The sequence below is a fragment of the Maniola hyperantus genome, chromosome 16, assembly GCF_902806685.2.
Source record: "Maniola hyperantus chromosome 16, iAphHyp1.2, whole genome shotgun sequence".
NCBI lineage: Eukaryota > Metazoa > Arthropoda > Insecta > Lepidoptera > Nymphalidae > Maniola > Maniola hyperantus.
This window is the reverse complement of record NC_048551.1, coordinates 6,916,817-6,939,117: the sequence shown is the minus strand read 5'-3', so window position 1 is coordinate 6,939,117 and position 22,301 is coordinate 6,916,817. Positions and strand designations below refer to the sequence as shown.

The following is a 22,301-nucleotide window of genomic DNA, read 5'->3' as shown; positions in this document are numbered from 1 at the left end:
TTAGATAATGGAAACTGACTGGAGTGTCATATTTTACAGACATACCTACTAGATAATTGTATTTTTAATGTTATCCCTTTTGATAAAATAAATCTACGAAAATTGTAACATTTAGGTAGGTATTTCAGTTTGAAATTTTAGGTGTTTTCATAACTTTTATTCTTATCAAGATCGAGTCGCTTGTCGTCCTCTTACCTATTGGTCTATCGTTATGTCTAATAATTTATGCTAGTTACTTACTCGTAGAAAGAGATTGTTTATTTATTTATTCAATAATTAATTTAGCCATCGACTGCTATCTGCAGGATTACCTGGAAGGGGTGCTTTATTAATCCCAGATCCCTAAACTATGTCTACGCGGCAATGGAATACCTACGAAGTAAACTGTTACTAACAATACTCGACTCACATATCAAAGAGTTTTTTAAGCAAGAAAAGACCTCTAGTTAAGTAAAAAAAGAAACTGTATTGATCGCTCAGCAGCCCTGCCACAGTGTCACTTAATTACGCCATTTGGCTCACAATTACTTTACCGACTGAATCTAGTAAGGTTCTGTCGCTAAAGTAATTGTTAGACTAGTAGAATACTAGTAGTGTTTATAATACATTCGTTCATATTCTTTAATGTAGATGGTAATTCGTATTCTCTATAATATTAGATATAGGTAACAACTTGCTTAAATTCATTGCCGAGTTTCTTACTTAGTTATACTTATTACTTAGTCAACAGACCAGGCGTGCTTGGGACCCTTGTCGCTTTAGTTTTAAGTTACGTTTACTTATCAGCGAACACGCGTTTTATACGCAATGTAATATGAGCATAAGATATTTATCATAATAATATCATTGCCTTTTACTGCCATTCTGGACGGAATAGCACTACTATTAGAGCTATCAATTTAATTTTGAGATATATATACGACTAAATAATAAATTAACTTGCTGAAGGAAAACACCGTTAGGAAACCTGCATGCCTGAGAGTTCTCCATCAGACTTACCTACCTGCCAAATTTCATGATTCTAGATCAACGGGAAGTACCCTGTAGGTTTCTGGACAGACGGACAGACAGACAACAAAGTGATCCTTATAAGGGTTCCATTTTTCCTTTTGAGGTACGGAACCCTAAAAATAGTAAATAACAACGCGCTGTTCGCCAAAATGCATTCGCTACTACAAAAATTGGAAAGCAATATACAAGATTAGTCCACCCCGATCCAGGTCAACAGACATTTCGCCGGTACGAAATCGAATGTGAAATTGAAGTCCCCAGTTCCACAGAGAGCATTAACCTGTCACTCCGACTATCATCATAAACGTCCAATGATAAATGTCAGGCTGGAAACTCTAGGATTCTGTATCTTATTGTTTGTCATCACTTCCCAACGGCAACTTACTTAATATTCCGAGGAGTCCTAGGAAACTATCACTCTCGAAATATTGGGTTTAAAACGAAACTTTAAACTGAACTTCTTCTGAAAACTGACCTCAAAAGCACTGAAAATTATGTACCGAAGTACCCACTTCAACCAATCCTTACTAATATTATAAATGCGAAAGTGTGTCTGTCTGTCTGTTCGTCTGTCTGTCTGTCTGCTAGCTTTTCACGGGCCAACAGTTTAACCCATTTTGATGAAATTTGGTACAGAGTTCGTTTTTAACATCCCGGGGAAGGACATAGGCTACTTTTATCCCAGAAAATTAATGAGTTCCCACGGGATTTAAAAAATCTAAATCCACGGGGACGAAGTCGCGAGCATCAGCTATTTTACTATAAACCGATGAACTTTTAGGAAGCTGTTGGTGGCGATGCTAAATTCTATGATCTCCTTGAGTAGGTACCTATATCGCCAACATCAAGAGCTCCCCTCTGCTCCTCTTTTTGGTTCTGTGGCGGTTACCACAATAGAAACTAGATGGCGCTGTTCAATCGATGACGTAGTCCCGAACAAATGTACCACCGATAGTAATCGCACTAACGGAGTTTTCTGCAATCTGGACTATATATAGAAGTTTCAAGACATAACCGTCGTCGGCCCAGCTGGCGCTACCGAGCACAACCAACCGCTCGGTGGGAGATCTCCCCTTTGGTACGGTCGAGCCTGCACACCGCTCCCGTACATTGGTGACAACCGACGTGATCAAGAGTGGTCGCACACTACAACAGCCGACGTTGATACAAGAGTGATCGCACACTACAACAGCCGATGTCATCGAAGATCAACCGCACACCACCGCACTGCGCACACAACGTGATCTAGGGTGATCGCATACACCGCAACACCTTTGGATCACACACCGCAAGCCCGACGCCGACGTCTCCTCCAACTCCAAGTCTACAGCAACAGCAATCACACCGAGGCCTGTAAGACGGATGTAGCACAGCCTCGGGGCACAATGGCCCTGCACTCCATCACCAGCTACAAGCGTCCTGGTCCACCGCTTCTCTGGATGGTTAGCAGCCATTGCCCTTCACACGCCTTCACGCTACAACGCCACCTCTCTTCACTGCTTCACACTACGCGTTCGTCTCGGAGGGGAGTGATGTGGCGGTTACCACAATAGAAACTAGATGGCGCTGTTCAATCGATGACGTAGTCCCGAACAAATGTACCACCGATAGTAATCGCACTAACGGAGTTTTCTGCAATCTGGACTATAATATATAGAAGTTTCAAGACATAACCGTCGGCCCAGCTGGCGCTACCGAGCACAACCAACCGCTCGGTGGGAGATCTCCCCTTTGGTACGGTCGAGCCTGCACACCGCTCCCGTACAGTTCGATATCGACGTTTTGTCGCCGACTTCAAAAACTACCTACAATAGTAAATTGGTTTTAAGTAGGTACATATTTAAAAAAAATTAAGTGATAGTTTTCAGAGCTTTTAAAACAAAATGGGTTCACTTTTAAAAAAAATGTTTTATTTACAAATCGTACAGCATGAACCGGGAATTTTCTAAGAGAAAGAGATCTCAAGTGTTTTAATAACGATTGAATAAATAAAATTAAAATATTTACGGTGAGTACGTACTATGACTTATTAAACCAAGCCGACAAAGCTTATTTCTCAAAACAAATCATCCTTCTTTATCTCAACTCTCACCGCCAGCTTCATTTGATAGCTGTAGTGTAGGTGCTTCATCATCATCATCATCATGATCAACCCATCACCGGCTCACTACAGAGCGCGGGTCTCCTCTCAGAGTGAGAAGGGTTTTGGCCATAGTCTACCACGCTGGCCATGTGCGGATTGGTAGACTTCACACACCTTTGAGAACATTATGGAGAACTCTCAGGCATGCAGGTTTCCTCACGATGTTTTCCTTCACCGTTGAAGCAAGTGATATTTAATTAATTAAAACGCACATAATTCCGAAAAGTTAGAGGTGCGTGCCCAGGATCGAACCCCCGACCTCCGATTAGAAGGCGGACGTCCTAACCACTAGGCTAGGTGCTTATTATAATTTAATTTCTTTCAATAATAAATCTAAGCAAAGCAGTTTAGTCATCGTAGCTTGTAGTTGTCGCTTACTTATTATTTACACCCGACATAAGCTGAGCTCGCCGCTTGTTTATCTATTTCAAAGAAAAATACTCTTTCTACAAGTCTGGCTGGCTTGTTCAAAAGGCAATTTCACATTTTATATAATATACGTTATTGTTGATCTTATACCTAATTGTTTATGAAGTTGTAAAATGATATTTTCTTAAGTATGTACAGTACGCGACAGTTCGAAATGGCAATTGGGGTGGGCACGTCCCGCACACCCGCACAGCACCCGCGCTAATCCGGTGCGGGCTAGCGTGGGTGACGAGTGGGTGTGCGGGGCGTCCCCCCGCCTCATACCCCGATTGCCATCTCGACCTACCTAATCAAATAAATACATTTTTTACAAATGTATTTATTTGATTAGGTGGCAAATAATAGCAATCACTTCGTTTAGATGGAGCTAGTTGAGATTAGATCTTGATTTATGTTTTTTTTGTTTTAAGTACCTACTCGTACTTCTGCAAATAATATATTGTTTAATCATGAAGTCAGTGAGAAATGAGGATGTATGTGAGTTTCTTTATTCCACCACAGCTTCAAAATGCCTGAACAGATTTGATCTGTTGCTCCGTTGCAGTGTGAAAGGAGCACAGTTTATTATCCACACTAACATTATGTGTGTCTGTTTGTCTGTCTGCTAGCCTTTCACGGCCCATCCTTTCAACTGATTTTGACGAAATTTGGTACAGAGATAGCTTGGAAAACCGGGGAAGGACATAGACTACTTTTATCCCGGAAAACCAAAGCGTTCCCACGGGATTTTAAAAACCTAAATACACGCGGACGAAGTCGCGGGCATCATCTAGTTTATAACAATAACTATTTTGTACAGATTCATGAACACGTAAAAACGAAAAACATTTAAAGCGAGTCATTTGTAATTGTTGCCAACACAACAGGCAACAGCGTATTACTCATCTTCAAATCAAATTAACCAACACTTGTCACGATATCTCATTTATCAGATTTGCCCGCCAGAAGCCGAGCTCGTCTCTTAATTATATCACGACCGAGCACAAACCATCCTACTGTCTCACCGCTGGTTCCGCTCAAAACTAAAGGGCAATTCCATTTGTTCTATTGTACCATTGTTTGTTTTAGTACCTATCAAAAATTATTTTCTCTTTTTGGAGTATCTATCTTTATTCTTCAGTACCTATACAGTATACCTTGAATACCTTGATGTTTATTCGTGTATAGAAAATAGTGATATTGGGACTGAAACTAATCAGTACCCATATTATAAATGCATAAGTTTGTTTGTTTGTCCTTCAATCGTCGCAACGGAGCAACGGATCGTGGTGATTTTTTGCATGGGTATAGTTAAAGACCTGGAGAGTGACATGTACATATTTTTATCCCGGGAAATTAAAGAGTTCCCACGGGATTTTAAAAAATCTAAAAAAAATTAAAACTGTCAAACATAGTGGTTTTTGTAGAGTAGCACTAAAAGTTTTTAATTTAAAATTTATTTTCTTCCCTTTTCTAGCAATACATATATTATTAAAAAGAAAAAGTTGCAGATACCTTCATTTTTAGCTTAGTGAAAGACATTAGAATCGACGTCATTATTTAGCCACTTTTCATAGCTCTTCCTGTTGATTAATTGATAGGATGACCGTTAGTTAATACAGTTATTGGTCGACTTTATGATTTTCTGCCACCTCATTTTGAACCATTAAAATTGCGGCAATTTTTTTTTGTCTAGCCATGTTAATTGACTTATATTCCTCTTTCCTCTCCATTTAAGCGTCAAGCTTGTGCTAGGTACGACAACGGAAGCGCATCGGGCGAGGTTTGAACCGGCTACGTGTCGGTTTTCAGTCCACCCCTTTACCCGTTGAGCTATTAAGGCTCGGTATAGGTCGGGTATATCAGTTTACTCATGGTCATATGTTATACTCTTGATGACTCGACTAAACACTGGACATTTTTGAATCCACAAAGGCAACAATAGCATATTTCATCAGATTTGTCAGAAGCGGAATTATAATTGTATCACGACTGCGAACAAATCATTGTTCTTTTGCATCCACTCTGTTTCCGCTGATAACTAGTAGAACTTAATTGAATTCGTTCAGCTGTTTTCTTTTACAATAATAACTTTCTTTAGCTCCATTTCCCTCTGCTTAAAAAAAATCATTTTACGTCTCTGCTCGCTCTTCCTTTTGCATGCTCTAAAATATTTAAAGTTTAAACACATTTTCCTCTTATTAGGAATTGATTAAAAGGAATGCTGTTACGACTGAAGTATAAAATATTGACAATAATTCCAACTTTGATCAATTAAGCTTTGAGATTTCCTTTTACAACGTAAACGGCTTTGTTACAAATATTTACAGTTAACGTTACGGTAAGGTTGAATTAATTTGAATTAAACTTTAAGAGGCCTTTTTGAACCCTTAATCAATCATTGATTGAAATTTAAGGTATGTTTTCTTTCTGTGCGTCCTATTCTTCATTGCTGAGGGGCCTCTGCCTATTAAACACATAATGGTAGGGGTTTTTTTGGGATCATAATGCGGTGGGCTCCCAGATTTTGTACATATTTAAAAACGTAATTTTATACATACCCTCTTAAAAAATTGTTTGAAACTACGTGAACATTGTGACAGCATGTGAAATAATGTATATGCAGTAGTTGCAGCTCTAATTTATATAGCTTTTATCCGTTAAATATACATAAAATTTTTCTTTCCCGTAAACACACATACACATCAAAATTATTAAGCCAAGAAAAAACCAATAACGTTGTGAGCAATTTTGTTTATAGTTTGGAATATGTATTACCCTATTTCTATACTAAATAACTCGTGTTCATGTACGTGAAATGCACCGAAATAAACCGAAACCATTCGCTTTCCCACTTTATAAAGAAAAAAATATTGATGACTACCATAATTATTATGTCTTAAGACTATTTTTTTTTTGTTTCAGGATGTGAACATCAAGATCGGTCGATGAATAACAACTTTCATATGACCTCTGCAGACAATGCGGTCACAAGCTGCAAAACCTTTACCGAAGAAGGGAGCTTTAGGAAAGACGTCATTTAAAGCATCTAAACAAGTAAATAAAAGGGCAACTGCACCTAAAAAACTTAAAGCGTCTCCAAAATCTGTGTTAAAGAGTCCTAAAAAACTTTCTGGTGATAATGCAGCCACAGTTAAGAATGACGGAGACACTTCAGCCAAAGAACAAAACGACTCCGTATCAGAAGCAGCTAAAGTGGGATCTTCTAAGCCCAACACATCCAGAGAAAATTCTCCTTCAAAAAAATCCAAAAAGGAATCTAAGGAGACAAAAGATAAGGCTAAAACATCACCTAAAAAACTTGTTTCCAAAAGGCCAATTAAATTAATAAAGAAAAACAAATCTTTCCCTAAGTTAAAAGCTGACGATAAAGACAGTGATGAGACAAAGTACAAAATAAACCTAGAAGCAATTAAAAAAGGAACAGCTAAATCAAAATCAAAAAAAGGAAATGCAAGCCAAAAGAAAAAAGGAACTTCTTTGGGCTGTGAGGGCAACCAAATTAAATCGGAAGGTAGTCAAAACAAGAGTAACTCAGAAAAAGAGAGCAAAAATAATCTAAGCAATTTTAACAAAGGTGTAGAGGAAAAACCTTATTCACTAAATGAAACTAGAATTGATAAAAAGGATGAAAAAATTACAATAGAAAAGACAGAAATGAAGGTTTCCGAAACACCTACGCAAAATGTTACGGCTATAAACGTAATAATTAATAGTCAAACAGAATTACCTAAAGTTGAATTGGAACGACCGCCTAAGTTTTTTACGTCAAGCAGGTCACCAAGAACAGTCGATATAGATGTTAAATGCTGTAAAAACTCAAAAGGGAATTTAAGTGTGTCCGAAAGATTTCTTTCTATGAAATGTGAAAGTAAAACTGATGATAACAGCAAAGAAAAAAGTTCTTCGAATACTCTTATATCTCAAGGTCCTGATATAGACGTTTATACTTTTACAGAAAAAGTTGATTCCCCCAAAAGTATACTTTCTGATTTTAGAACTCCTATAAATAAGAATGTTGGTAGAGTGCGCCCAATAGCTAGGGTGAAAGGAACTGTCATAGACAAGAAAGCTGATCCGGAACGAAAAAAGTATTCTCCTCATAGGCCTATTGAAGAAGTCGTAAAACAGTTAAAAGCTAACAAACGTTCAGAGGAGGTAATTACAACTCAAACTACTATAAACTATGAATCTTCAGGTTTAGATTTTGGGATATTTGCTAGTGAAAAAGAGGCAGAAGAAAAACCACCAATAGTAAGTAAATCATACAAAATGGTAGCAAGAAAATCGAGCATAACAGGACAACCATTTAGTCCTATCAAATTCCCTGATCAAGAGGATTCTCCAAAAAAAGAATCAAAAGGTCAAGCTAAAATCAGTAACGTTAAGAAAAATTTATGCAAATCTAAAAAGCAACAGAAAAAAAGTTCTTTATCGGATGAAGATATAAATACCTCTACTTTCTCACTTAATACTAAAACTTTTCATTATTCTTCCTCTGAAGAAAGTGTGAGTGAATCAAATGATGATAACGACAGTAAAGAATCATCAGAATCAGATAACTTCAAAACTAAAAGAACGAAAAATAAAAAATACAAAAGAATTACTGATAGCGCAAAAAAATCTACTTCAAAGGAACTAAAAGAGCTTTCCAAAGATTCTTTAATTGATTTAAAAGATACTTCAGCGTTACTAGGAAATGAAAAGCCCAGCAAAAGGCGGCTTAAGTTATTATCAATGTGGTCAGGTCCTAAAAAACATAGGATGGCATCATTAAATGCCCTAGCAAAAGTACATTGTTTATATGAAAACGAAAGTAGAACTCATATGGAATTAGGTCTTATGAGGACAGTTGATCGACAAGTAATTCCAAGTACATCAAAAGTTAATTTGGCCCCAAAAAAGAAAGAAAACAAATCTAAAGATATTGAGAAACTTGAAAGTACATCAGAGTCGGAGTATGAAAATAAAAGGGAAAAGGAGAAAGATAGTTCCGACAGTTCTGATGATAGTATACCTCAAAGAACTTTACGTGGTGTTCCTGGAATCAGAAGTGCTGGAAAATACTGGGATCCAAAGTCTTCAACTTCTTCCAGCGAAGATAGTGAATTAGAGTTCAAAACTAAAAAGAGCACCCCAGATAAAAAGAAAACTACACCGAAATCTTCATCTACTTCAAATAAATCTGATTCTGAGAAGCCTCCAACAAAGATGAAGAAAACAGCTGGTGTTCCAGTTAAGAAAAAACGTAACAGAAATGAAGTAGTTATGGATCTCAAAGACATGGTTGTCCAAAAGAGAATGGCTAGTTTGAACGCTACAGCTATATTAGCTGCCAGCTACGAAAGGCGTTCTCCAAAGTCAAGTAAAGAAGACACTACTTCAGATTCATGTAGCGACGAATCTTTTTCTCAGAAGCCAAAAAACTTGTTAAGTTCCGGCGTAAAGTCGGAATCAAAAAACGAAGAGACTGAAAAGGAAAGTGATGATACCCAGACCGCCGATAAAAAGCAAAAAGTTGAGGTTATCGTAAATCAAGATACTGATGTTACAATAACCGGAGTGTACTCTACTCATCATCATGAAGGGTTCTGTACCGTATCGGGAATGCAATATCGCATCTCATCAACTAGCCATACTCAAACTACGGCGACGGCTAATTGCGAAAAGGTAAGATTATAATATTTAGATTGTTCTTTAACCTTTTTTTAAAATTATTTTATGACAAAATACCAATAATATCTATACTTATCAATTAGGTAGTATTTTTGAATCTATTTAATATCAAGTTGGCTAAAACAATAAATCGTATTGTGGTTGCGTATAATGAAGATGACACCGCAGGCGTTTCGAGTCTCATTAATACCCGGTAATGAAGTAAGTTCTACTTAACCACGCCTCGGGACCTTATTCGCACATTATCCTTTAACGCTTTACCGAACTCTCTCAAAATTTGCACACAAAATTAGACCTTATACTGGCGAATGTAGCATTACATTTACGACAGTGCGTTAAAATCTATTTATGTATGATAAGATTAACATTGACGATGTCCTCGGTAAATATTGATTATGTTGTTAATGTCAAGAAAGCTTATCCTTATAGCTAGTACAAAAAGGGGGCTATCTCCGCGTAGCCAGAAGGGCTAAGGGTATAGCCCCCTTTTTGTACTACTTATACTTTCGAATACCGATCACCCTTTTCCAGTAACTCAAAGGATCCTTTGCCGGCGTAATAATATGGCTTTATTGGGTGGAAACATTTAGGGCCTCTTCAATAAGTTGTCAACGTATCGATTTATCTAATCAGAATTAGGATAATAAAGGAAACTTCTTGACTTTTACAGTAGTTAAAAAAAAGTTGATAAGGTTTACCTTTTAAGTTTTCTTTCGAGTTTCATTTTTGCAGCGGAAAGATGAAATGTATCAACGTAATATGTCTTTTTTTAGGAGGCTTGCTCTAAAGAGGAAGCATCTCGTTACACCCCTCTATCTGCACTATCATCCATGCAGCCTCCTGCGGAACATGCGCATACACATCCTCATCCAGGTAACTATGATTCTTTTTTTGTTGTACAGATTATTATATTACTTTGAATTGCCCATAAACTCCATCATGTTTTTTTAACAGTTTTTCTCATATTTAAATCAAATCTAGCGGATGGTTGTTCAATTACTTAACATATGGAACTTCAAACACGAACTTCGTTCCTGTGATAAATGATATTACGTGAACTTTAATTTTTATGCTGCAGAAGTACTGGCCACCTAAATGTTCCTCCTAAAAGACCAGTCTTACCAAGTATATACTTTTCTTGAACTTTGGGTTCCAAGTCCTCAATTCTGATTCTGGTAACAAATTAAGCAAATTCGATTTAGGAATTGATATCGAGTATAAAAAATTGCTTTACTTAAAAGTGTTTATGTTAATTTGTTGTAGTTACAAAGCAAGTATTAAAAAGAAATAATAATATAACGTTCTATCCAATTCACAATTTATTCTCTCCATTGCAATATAGTTGTTTTGAATATTTGGGTGAGCCAAATTGCTGGTGTTGTTAATTGAATTGGTAAATTATATGACGTTTTTGCGGATAAAAATTTTAGTGATGCGGTAAACCTATACAGATAATGGTTGGCACGATGCCAGGCGTACAGATGTCAATGCAGAATCTTTGGTCCCGGGAGACAGTTCTCGAGAACATCACAACACCTATCAGCATTATTCTCTCATGTTTTCCTCTAATTCACCGCATAACGTCCTGACACTTGCTGCCAAGACGCGTCAATGGGTACTTACTTTTATAGCCCTTCGTTTCACGCCTTTTTATATCTGCAACCACTGCATCGATTTTTTTATCGACTACATATTATGTTCATGTGTAATAATTTATGATAAAGGGCCAAAACACACGTGATACTTTTAGCAACGGTGATAGGCGATTTGATCGCTTTTCTGAAAGATAGCTGCTACGATTGGACTGTTAACTCTATACCTATACATTTGATTCGTCACTTGCTATACATTTGAACGGCAGACGCAGCGATATAGCACGGTCATAGTTCACTCTGACATCAACACAACAACGCCAAAACGCGTTCCAGCATTGGAGCAATTGCTTAATCGATTGCGGATTGCGTATAACAAAACTATCGCGTGTGCTTCGACTCTAAATATTTATCCTTCTAGTATGCTGCGCTTAAATTACAGTAGAGGGTAACTTCTGCAATATCAGGCAATTTTTAATTTTATCATCTGTATTTTCATCGTACTAACTATTATTATATTTATTGTGCGCAATCCAAAAAGAGTCTTAGAATATTTTTTATTACCTATGAAAATAAATTACCGAGACCAATTAGTTAAAGTTTATACTCACTTTGCTCAGACTTAAAATAATACAGACTTTGTTGGACACGTAAATCTGTCCCGTTTTAGATAACCGTGACTTAAGTCTAAGCAAAGTACGCTCTCTACAGATCTCAGCCTAAACATCCTAAGATGTCTGTAATATACCGCAATTCACTTATTAGCTGCACGTAGAACCGGCTGGTAGTGGCAAGGCGCCAAGCTGCCTATACTCGTGATATTAAAGAGCCACTTATCTCCCGTAGCCACGTAGCCGCCGTCAACCTAAACTTCAAATCAGCACTATTGAAGCGGACTGATACAAAGCTTTTCTTTGCCATGATACGAGTATAAAAGAGCAAGATGTACAATCGTGCATCAAAGTGCCCCAAAAAAGAACATTATGCTTACATACTAGCACACTTTTTAGGGTTCCGTACCTCAAAAGAAAAAGGAACCCTTATAGGATCACTTTGTTGTCTGTCTGTCTGTCAAGAAACCTATATAGGGTACTCTTCGTTGATCTAGAATCATGAAATTTGGCAAGTAGGTAGATCTTATAGCCCACGTAAGGGTATAATTCGAAAACCGCCAATTTGTGGTTACATCACCATGAACAAATAATTAGTATTTTCAAAAGATTTTCAACTTTCAAAGTAAGATTAAAATACCAACAAGGGTTATAAAAGGGCTTCTTTTTCTTTACCTGTACATTCTAAAACAGATTTTAATTATTTTTATGCATAATAGTTTTTGATTTATCGTGCAAAATGTCTAAAAAATACGACGGTAGTACGGAACTTTCGGTGTGCGAGTCTGACTCGCACTTGTCTTGTTTTTTAGTGCGTATTCACATAGCGCGTGTGCATACATTTTACACAATTATTGATGTCCGAATCTTGGGCCTTTCAATCACACAAACATAAACTAGGTATTTAAAATTAAATAATAATATTTTTCTCAGAAGTTAATATAAATGCAAAAATATGTCACTAACTCTGAAATCTGTTTGCCTTTGTCTAATGTCTATATCCGCCTTTAGAATCTAAGCAACGTGGCCTATTTGTTATCTCGCCGAGAAAAACCATTCCAACGTTTTCCAGCTCAAACAAGCACAAAGCAACAAAATACTAGGAAAATGAAAACGCGAAGAGTGAAGTTGCTGAGTTAATCATGAAAGCCGAACGCTAAGCGACTCTGGGTTTTGTTTTGTTTCCGCCTTAGAACGCTAACACACTGGGATGCTATGGCGACGTCGCTGGCTGCGTATCCAAATTCGCAATTGAAATGTATGACAGTTAACTTGGCTACAGCGACGTTGTTGACGTTAATGACTTTATTGACGTTGCCAGTTTGGAAGCGTAGCCACGACCGACCGGGCCCTGGATACTGGAAACTCGTAGTCAACCCTGGCGACCTGGCGACGCGTAGCCAAGTCGCCATTATTTTGTGTACAAGTACCTAATTTACGGGTCCTTCACTCAGTGGCCAACTGATCGTCAGGACGGACGCCCGCGTGTTTGTGTTTGCTATTGTTGTGTTGTTGTGCTACTGATTTGGCAACCTCATTTGGCTACCTTAGATAGCCAGAGGTGGGGTTACGTAGCCAGCGACGTCGCCATGGCGTCCCAGTGTGTTAAGAGTTTAGGGATGAATGTATGACTGAAGTATGTGTAACTGTTATTATTTTGATTTGTTTTGCTCAGCTTTGGTATCAGTATCACGTCCGTGTTTACATTGGAAATTGGCTTAAAGCCGTGTGTTTGATCAAAATTATGTACTCGTATTATTCTCTAAGCTTTGTTCAAGATATCATTTTTATTTGTAATAGTACATTAAAGTCCAGGCCTGAAATAAAGCGATCACTGGCCGAGTATTATTGGAAGGCCGAGGCGAAGCCGACAACTTCTCAAGTTATTTTGAAAGGACGAGGCGCCAGCCGAGTCCTGGGAGAAAAGTGCTATACAAGTTTCGTAGCGATGCTAGTTGCTAAATATTGAGGGTGTAGCTTATAATGAGTACGCAATAGGTCGAGATGACGTCACCCGCGCTATCCCGCACCGGGTTAGTGCGGGGGCTGTACGTGTGCGTCCCCACCCCGATTGCCATCTCAAACTGTCACGCACTATAGAAATTTTAATAAACCTTCATGAAATAAGTTACTTACTTTTGTAGGTTTATTTGAGTGAGATCGCAATAACACAAGAACACAATCGAAATAACACAAGAACTTTCTATAAGGCGTTGTCCTAATACAACGCGATTACGCGTTATATAAGTATATCATTGCGCGAGTTAGCGAAGCGACCATCGTTGCGTCACATGGAACGAGAATACGCGATCATCGCGAAGCCAATAATTAGTACACCTATTCGAGTTCGTACGAGTAAAGTTCGCGCGAACTTGCGATGATCGCGTGATCGCGTTGTATTAGGACTACGCCTTTAGTCTCCAAAGTTTGCCAAAATTCGTTATAACCCACGTTCCGGAAATTAATATCTATTTCACGGTATACGCTCATTCATTACAAAAACTATCATAGTACACTTCAATTAAAACAAAACTCCCTTAATTAAGAAGCAGGACGGACGGCAACAAAAACACATACCGTCATTTTCACCCCTTGAACTCAGCGATATAAATGTTCCACTAGATAGGGCGCTTCATAGTAGCAACTTTTTACAACGAACATCGGAGTCCGCACTCCTGTCAATCGCAATCTGCTTTAGACGCTGTCCGTTTGTAAAAATTAAACTGGCGCTATAAGTCTAATTTATTATTCACTTGGGTCTTGGTCTGTTCTAACTTACCTACGTTCGTAGAAACGGACCGTGTCTTGCTGAGCTATAGAGCGCGCTTTGACTTTGCATAGACTTAATACGCTGTTAAAACAAGACAGCGTTATGTAGCTGGCATAAATCTGTCCCTTTTTAACTGAAATTTAAAGGTATGATTCCGAACCACGCTGTACGCAGCAGTGCTGCCGCAACAGTGCTGTCGCGGCACTACTGGTCCCCATACAATCTCTATAAGCTTATATGAGATTACATTCCGAGCTAGGCAGCAATGTTCCGCTACATCCAGCCTAAAGCACATTAGGATTGACAGGAGCGCGGACAACGATGTTCGTTGGAACAGGTTATTAGTTACAGTACGCGGCAGAAAATAATGTACATCGTACGACGATATTAGAGACAATGCTCTACAAATCCACTATCTCCTACTAAAGGTCGATGTACATTATTTTCTACCGCGTACTGTACTGTTGTTGGATGGAATTTGTGATAGTCTATACACGGCCTAAAGTTCTCTGACGTTTTTCTAGGAGCCGATGCTTTGGGCGGCTCTATGGACTCTCTGGTGACGTTTGATTTATGGCGATACTTGTAAAATATGTGTGAAGTTAAATAAATGTAAATTAATTGGTTTAATTTGAGTTTATCTGTAACACTGTGAAGTGCCGCATCTAGTAGAATATTAATATCGCTGCTTACACCCTTATAGAGGGTAAGCCCTCGGTCCCAGTCGTAATGATAATTATTATAACAAACATCTGGTGGTAATCGTTAACACCTTGCATGGAAGTTTAATCCGACTTCATGTGTTCGATGAGTGGTTCCGTCATTATTCATTATAGTAATAGGATATTATAGTATAGTAAATATATTAGGAGTACCGCAGGGTAGTGTACTAGGGCCATTACTTTTCCTTCTTTATATAAACGATCTCCCTGACGCTATAAAACACGAATGCATTCTTTTCGCAGACGATACTACCCTATTAATTAAATCTAAACAACGTCAAAATAGAAAGAGTGAAGTACAAAGTGCACTGATGGATGTGGTAGGCTGGCTTAATAGAAATAATCTAAAAGTAAATATATCTAAGACTAATATAATGCAATTTCAAACGTATAAAACTAAACCACAAAACCTTGATATAAAATTTAATGATGTGAGAATTGAAGAAGTAGATAACATCGTTTTTTTGGGAATTACTATGGACAAGTATTGTAATTGGAAGGCACATATTCAGAATTTATGCACAAAATTACATAAATATGTCTATGCTTTGCGTCGTATTCGACAAATAGTTTCGGTGGAAGCATCACTGTTAGCCTATCACGGATATGCCTCATCTTTGTTAAGATATGGAATAATACTCTGGGGAAATTCCACCAATGTACAAGAAGCTTTTAAAGCGCAAAAGTGTTGTATCAGGTCTATTTGTAATGCTGATTTTACTGACAGTTGTAAGCCTCTATTCAAAAAACTTAAAGTATTGCCACTCCCTTGTTTATATATTTATGAAATTTGCATCTTTGTTCGTAAATATCCCCAATATTTTAAACTGAAGACAGATATAAAACCTACGAGCAGACATAAAAATAAAATTTGTTTACCAGCTCAAAGATTGGCTTTATATACCAAGAATGTGTACTGTACGGCAATACGTATTTATAACCATTTACCGTCGCACAGCTATGGAATGAACCTCAGATCTTTTAGAAGTTATTTATTTAATTTTCTACTAAATAAAACTTATTATAATGTTAATGACTTTTTTAATGACAAATTTTAAATAATGCATGAATAGAAATAGACATTTGAATTATTAAAAACATTTACATGATGAGTATGAGTACACGATGACATTGCAATATTAATGAAATTAGATAATTTAGAAATAATTTTGCACGCCATGTTTGGCAGGATATGTAACTGATTACCTAACTTTTAAGACCCCATGTAAATAATATACATGTACCTACCATATCTGAGCAAAATAAATAAATGATTATGATTATGATTATTATTATGAGGAATGAATTTTCATCGTACGTATGTGTGTGTGTGTTTTGGGGTTCTGTAAAACAAGGAACCCTTAGATATAATTTCGTCCTGTCCATCTGTCTATTATCGCTACAGACACCATAGAACACTTAGTAGTCCTAACCAGATCTTAAAAGCTCTTAATAACTCTATTTCTTAGGTGCCGTCCTATTGTCATCGCTCGTGCGATGATGCGATGCGAATTCATCGTGCAATGAAATACAATATGAACGCATCGCATGATCGCGCGATCTTCAATAGGACATTCAGTAGAACACAGTTTGTTTGAACGCACGGGACGCGCGATCATTTTCGTCGGACGCACGCATCATCGCACGAGCGATGACAATAGGACGGCGCCTTATGTTATTACTAGCCGATTCCCGCGACTTCGTACGCGTGGATTTAGGTTTTTAAAAATTTCCCGGGATAAATTTAATCCTATGTCACTCTCCAGGTCTTTAAATATATAAAAAATAAATAAATAAAAATAAATAAATAAATAAAAAAGCCTTTATTGTCTAATACGTTAATTCCAATTATATCTCCTATTACAATAATTTATTTATTTTTACATCATTTTTGATCATAAATTCATCGTATTCGAAACAATATCAATTCATAAAAATATATCAGTTCATTCATCTTAAAATATATACCCATGTAATAAATCACGTCGATCCGTTGCTCCGTTGCGACATGATTGAAGGACAAACCAATAAACCAATAAACAGACAAACAAACACACTTTCGCATTTATAATATGGGTACCTACTCATCAAGCACGTTCCCCGTATTAAACTAGTATCTAACTAAACCCTACTCTCACTCAAAGCTTCTAATAGCTGATGATTCTAACAACTCTCTAAGCCCCGTCTAACTATGTGCATCGTTCGCAATAAACAGTTTATTTGAAAAAGGATGGAAAAGCTCTCTGTCGAGTTTCAAAGCTCGGCATGCGTTTCACAGGAAAGTTTATTGCTGTTTAGTAAATTGTTACGTAGAATTAGTTACAAAATGCATTTCTATGATCATTGTCATCTGCATCACGAGCGTTTTACATAAAAAATTTATTTCATTAATATAAGTACCTACGCGACAGTACGAGATGGCAATCGGGGTATCGGGTACCTGCATACCCGCACGTCGCCCGCGTTCGCCCGCATCGGGTTAAAAAATCTATACTAATAAAGAGGAAAGATTAATTGTTTGTTTGTTTGTAACTCTGAATTAAGTGAACCAATTTAATTAAATATTTCATAACTAGCTGGTGCCCGCGTTTTGAAAAATTCCGTGCAAGCAATACGCTTGCCAGGTGACAATCGTGACAAACATAATCGTGAGCGGATATTATATTATATTATATTATAGCGAATTAGCTTTTGGTACATTGTATAACATATTAATGTAACTCTACATAAACTAATAACGTTTGTTAAGTGAAATAATTTAGCAATTTTCCATTCGCTGGAAAATTGAAGAGAAAAATTAGCGTCTGTGTGTACCAAGCTTGTAAAACGCTATGCAAAATGCAAATGAAAAGGAGTTTCCTTGAACACCATGTAACTGACTCTTCAGAATAATTTAATAAGCCTTCCAGCGAAATACCTACGCTTCTGGAAAATTTCTGTTAGCAATGAACAATTTAATGGTTTTTTTAAAAATTAAAACGTAATATATTAACAGCGTAAATCGAAAGATATCGACTTGCTAATTTGAATCATCTTTCTTTCCCTGTGCGTCGTACTCATTCCTCACTGAGGGTCGTGACCCATATTAACTAACCGACTTCAAAAAAGGGGTTCTCAATTCGTCAGAAGCTTTGTTTTTTTAATCACATACTTATGTAGTTTTTTTGAGATAATAGTTCCCAGGTAATTCCGATTCAAATCAACTTAGAGAACGAAATTTCGGCCCTTGGGTTTTTACAGTTACCTATTATAACCTACCTATTAATACTTACGTATGATTATTTATCAGATGTTAGTGATCGCCCTTCATAATTAATGCTGTTATTTTCTAAGGAGGTACTACTAGGAGCCGAAATAGTCTTGCTAATTCAAAACCAAACGTTATGTACCTATAACTAGACAGTAAAAGTGGACATTTCCACTAATAGGATATTGACGAAAATTATAATAATTAATTTGAATTGTTATATATTCGGCTTTATATTTCACTAAGTGATGCCCGTGACTTCGTTCGCGTGGGGTGTGTTTAAAAAATCCCATGAGAACCATGGATTTTTACGGGATACAAATTTCCTCCATCCAGCTGTAGGTATACTTACCTAATAAGTATAAGTTGTCAAACTTTTTTCTGACCGTTATCTGTAGCATAGTGACACTGTCCTCTCCTCAGTAATCACTGCAATATGTCTATTTAGGATTATATTACTTGTGTGTAATTGATGTTTAATTTTTTTCTTAGTGCCGGAACTGGGAGGATTAGCTCGGCGAGCCGGTTGCTCGAGTGCATTCTCCGCGCCGTCGCCAGCAGCTCATCATGATCCAGGTCAGTTTTAAGCAGAACAGAGATAAGTATCTATAGTCCGCGACAGGTCGAGATGGCAGTCAGGGTATGAGGCGAGGGAACGCCAAGCACACCCGTATGTCACCCGCGCTCGCCCGCACTGGGTTAACGCGGGGGCTGTGCGGGTGTGCGAGGCATTTCCTCCCCGATCGCCATATCGACCTGTCGCGTATTATTGGTATTTTCAAATTAAAAGTGAATAAGACTTGTTCTAGGCTAGGGCGATTCACGTTGTACATTTACGTAAAGAAAAAGAAAAAAGCTCGAAAAAAATCAGTACGCTTCTCCTGCTATTTCACGTGGACCTGACACATACATAGGTTATAAGTAAACTATAAGTTATATTACAACATTTTCTGTAGGTACCTATATCAAAGGTTACCGCTAATACTATATGTATTTGCAAACAAATTTTTACCACTGTATTAATTAATGTTAATTGAAAGCGCAATATATTGTCTACTGCGTTGGACATTGTGTACAGAAGTGACAATCTACTAACAAAAGCTTCATTATGAGGCTGGCTTTTGGTTCAGTTACAATGAAATTAAATGTAGACCAATTTCATTAACCGAATGACACAATGTTCGCTCGTTATTACAATCTATTACGCTGGCTTTGACATTGAGCCCTGGATATTGAGCTGGGCGTTCATTAGCTTGTTAGCTAGTATCACTTTTCCGACTTTTTTTTAGCATCTGATACGGTTGGTTTCATTTTTTTTTACTGGTTTTACGGCTCTGGGTTCTAGCCCTTTTGAGCCTTCGGTTGGTTTCAGCAGCTTAGGTTTCCATAGAGACGACCAGTGGAGGCTCGGGCCTCCGAACAAAGGCACATTTAGAGCATTTCATAATAGCTGTCGTAGCTTGTTTAGCTTAGTTTATGGATGCTATAAAGTGACTGGAAGTAATAATTAATTGTTTTTTAAGTACACCATATTTAAATGCCTTTCATAATGCTTTCTGCAGAAAAGGTTAATGCCTACTAGATTTTGTTACACAATCTTTAAACTAAAACGACAGGTCTAAATCTAGTGCTGTTCTTTTCTGCACAGAGCATTGTGAAATAGATAACAATATATTTGGACCTGTCACTTAATTTTAGAGATTATGTGCAACAGAAATTAACCTCAGTGTTCACACAACCTAAACTATTAAGTATTCAGAATTCAGTAGGTACATAAAATTCTGAAATATAATTTCAGAAGTACAAATTCAGTCACTGCCAAAACAATTTCATAGTAAAAACATCATCAAGAAGTTGGTTGACCTCCTTTTGAGAAGAAATTGTTAATAATTCTCTTTCACAAATCAATTCAAAAACAAAGGCGGAGTTTGAAATATTCATGAAACTGCCTATTGTTGGATTGTTATTTTTAGAAGAACAAGGGACTAACACAATCTTGTTGACTTTATTCGTTCTTTCATTCAATTCCACTTTCGTAAACAATCCGGTGTCTTCATATTTTCTTAATCTGTAAGCAGTCGCTTGCCGCTAAATTCTTCAATTTATGATGATGTATGTCAACACGTGGCGGGCACGAGCCGTGCCACGTATGAGGTGCGGACAAGGCACGGATTCAAAACATCACGAACATGTGAAGCAGTTTATGATTCACCGAGCCATGTCCGTGCACGGACGCCACACATAAAATGTTCGTGTTGTTTTGAATCCGTACCTCGTCCGCGCCTCGTACGTGGCTTGGCCCGCGCCCGCCACGTGTTGGCATAAATCAACCCTTATATTGGGTATTACTGACTTAGGACTGGGCATTAGGCTCAATTTACATTGATAGGGAATCCAAGCGAATTTCTAAAATATTGCATGGCATATTGACTTATATCTCCACAGTGTAAAACACCAATTTTTACTGAAAAAGAAAATTCGCGTGAATTTGCGGGCATTTCCCCAAATTTTTCATTTGGGCAAGAAATTTGTGTTTTAGGTGGTGGAGATAAAAGTCAATATGCCATGTAATATTTTGTAAATTCGCTTGGATCCCTATCAATGTAAATTAGCCTTAGCTTTTCTAGTAGCCATAGCGTCTAAGAATAATATACTTACTCAAGTTTCTCTATACGGCAGCTTTGAAATGCTTAGATTCGGAACTTCCTGCTCAGAAGAAGCCGTAGAGAATTTCGTTGCATCTAAGCCTTCTTATAGAATAGGTATAGGTAATTTACTCAAGGTAAAGACTAAGGGCGCTCGAGCCGGTCAAAGCGCCTTGATTATGACGACTTCCCTAGCGCAGTTATCCTTTTCCTCTAGTCTGGTCTGGTGGGAAGCTATGGCCGTGGCTAGTTACCACCCTACTGGTAAAGCCGTACCGCCAAGTGATTTAGTGTGCCGGTCCGATGCCTGTAGAAATCAAAGGAGTATGGGTTTAATAAAACTGCCATACCCCTTCTAGGTTGTTTTGAATCCGTACCTCGTCCGCGCCTCGTACGTGGCTTGGCCCGCGCCCGCCACGTGTTGGCATAAATCAACCCTTATATTGGGTATTACTGACTTAGGACTGGGCATTAGGCTCAATTTACATTGATAGGGAATCCAAGCGAATTTCTAAAATATTGCATGGCATATTGACTTATATCTCCACAGTGTAAAACACCAATTTTTACTGAAAAAGAAAATTCGCGTGAATTTGCGGGCATTTCCCCAAATTTTTCATTTGGGCAAGAAATTTGTGTTTTAGGTGGTGGAGATAAAAGTCAATATGCCATGTAATATTTTGTAAATTCGCTTGGATCCCTATCAATGTAAATTAGCCTTAGCTTTTCTAGTAGCCATAGCGTCTAAGAATAATATACTTACTCAAGTTTCTCTATACGGCAGCTTTGAAATGCTTAGATTCGGAACTTCCTGCTCAGAAGAAGCCGTAGAGAATTTCGTTGCATCTAAGCCTTCTTATAGAATAGGTATAGGTAATTTACTCAAGGTAAAGACTAAGGGCGCTCGAGCCGGTCAAAGCGCCTTGATTATGACGACTTCCCTAGCGCAGTTATCCTTTTCCTCTAGTCTGGTCTGGTGGGAAGCTATGGCCGTGGCTAGTTACCACCCTACTGGTAAAGCCGTACCGCCAAGTGATTTAGTGTGCCGGTCCGATGCCTGTAGAAATCAAAGGAGTATGGGTTTAATAAAACTGCCATACCCCTTCTAGGTTAGCCCGCTACCATCTTAGACTGTATCATCACTTACCACCAGGTGAGATTGCAGCCATCGTTTCGAAAGCTTCAGCTGCTAATTAGTTAGCACTTCAGCTGCTACAGTCCAGCATTAGAAGTTCTTTCGATTACCTTCACCTTTCATCTGTGTAACGCTTTGTGTTTTAGTAAGAGTCTGCATTTTTGCAGCTGAAACAGACACATCTGTCTGTTTGTTTGTCTGTCTGCCTGTCTGTTACCTTTCACGTTTGATAAAATTCGGTACAGAGATAGTTTTCATTCCGTATTCTACTTATAGGCACTGCGTATTTAGGCTACTTTAAACCCAGAAAATCAAGGAGT

General features: G+C 37.8%; 1 protein-coding gene across 2 annotated transcripts in view; it reads left to right on the top strand.

Annotated features, from left to right (window-relative positions):
- Positions 1-22,301, top strand: part of Hers (Histone gene-specific Epigenetic Repressor in late S phase) — a 230,555-nt gene that overhangs the window by 41,385 nt on the left and 166,869 nt on the right. For both annotated transcript variants that reach the window (XM_034976730.2, XM_069503892.1), the window contains exons 2-4: positions 6,488-9,253; positions 10,033-10,132; positions 18,694-18,777. In XM_034976730.2, the coding sequence (XP_034832621.1) occupies positions 6,545-9,253; positions 10,033-10,132; positions 18,694-18,777 (2,893 nt within the window). In that variant the 5' untranslated portion in view covers positions 6,488-6,544. The remainder of the gene's footprint in view (positions 1-6,487; positions 9,254-10,032; positions 10,133-18,693; positions 18,778-22,301) is intronic.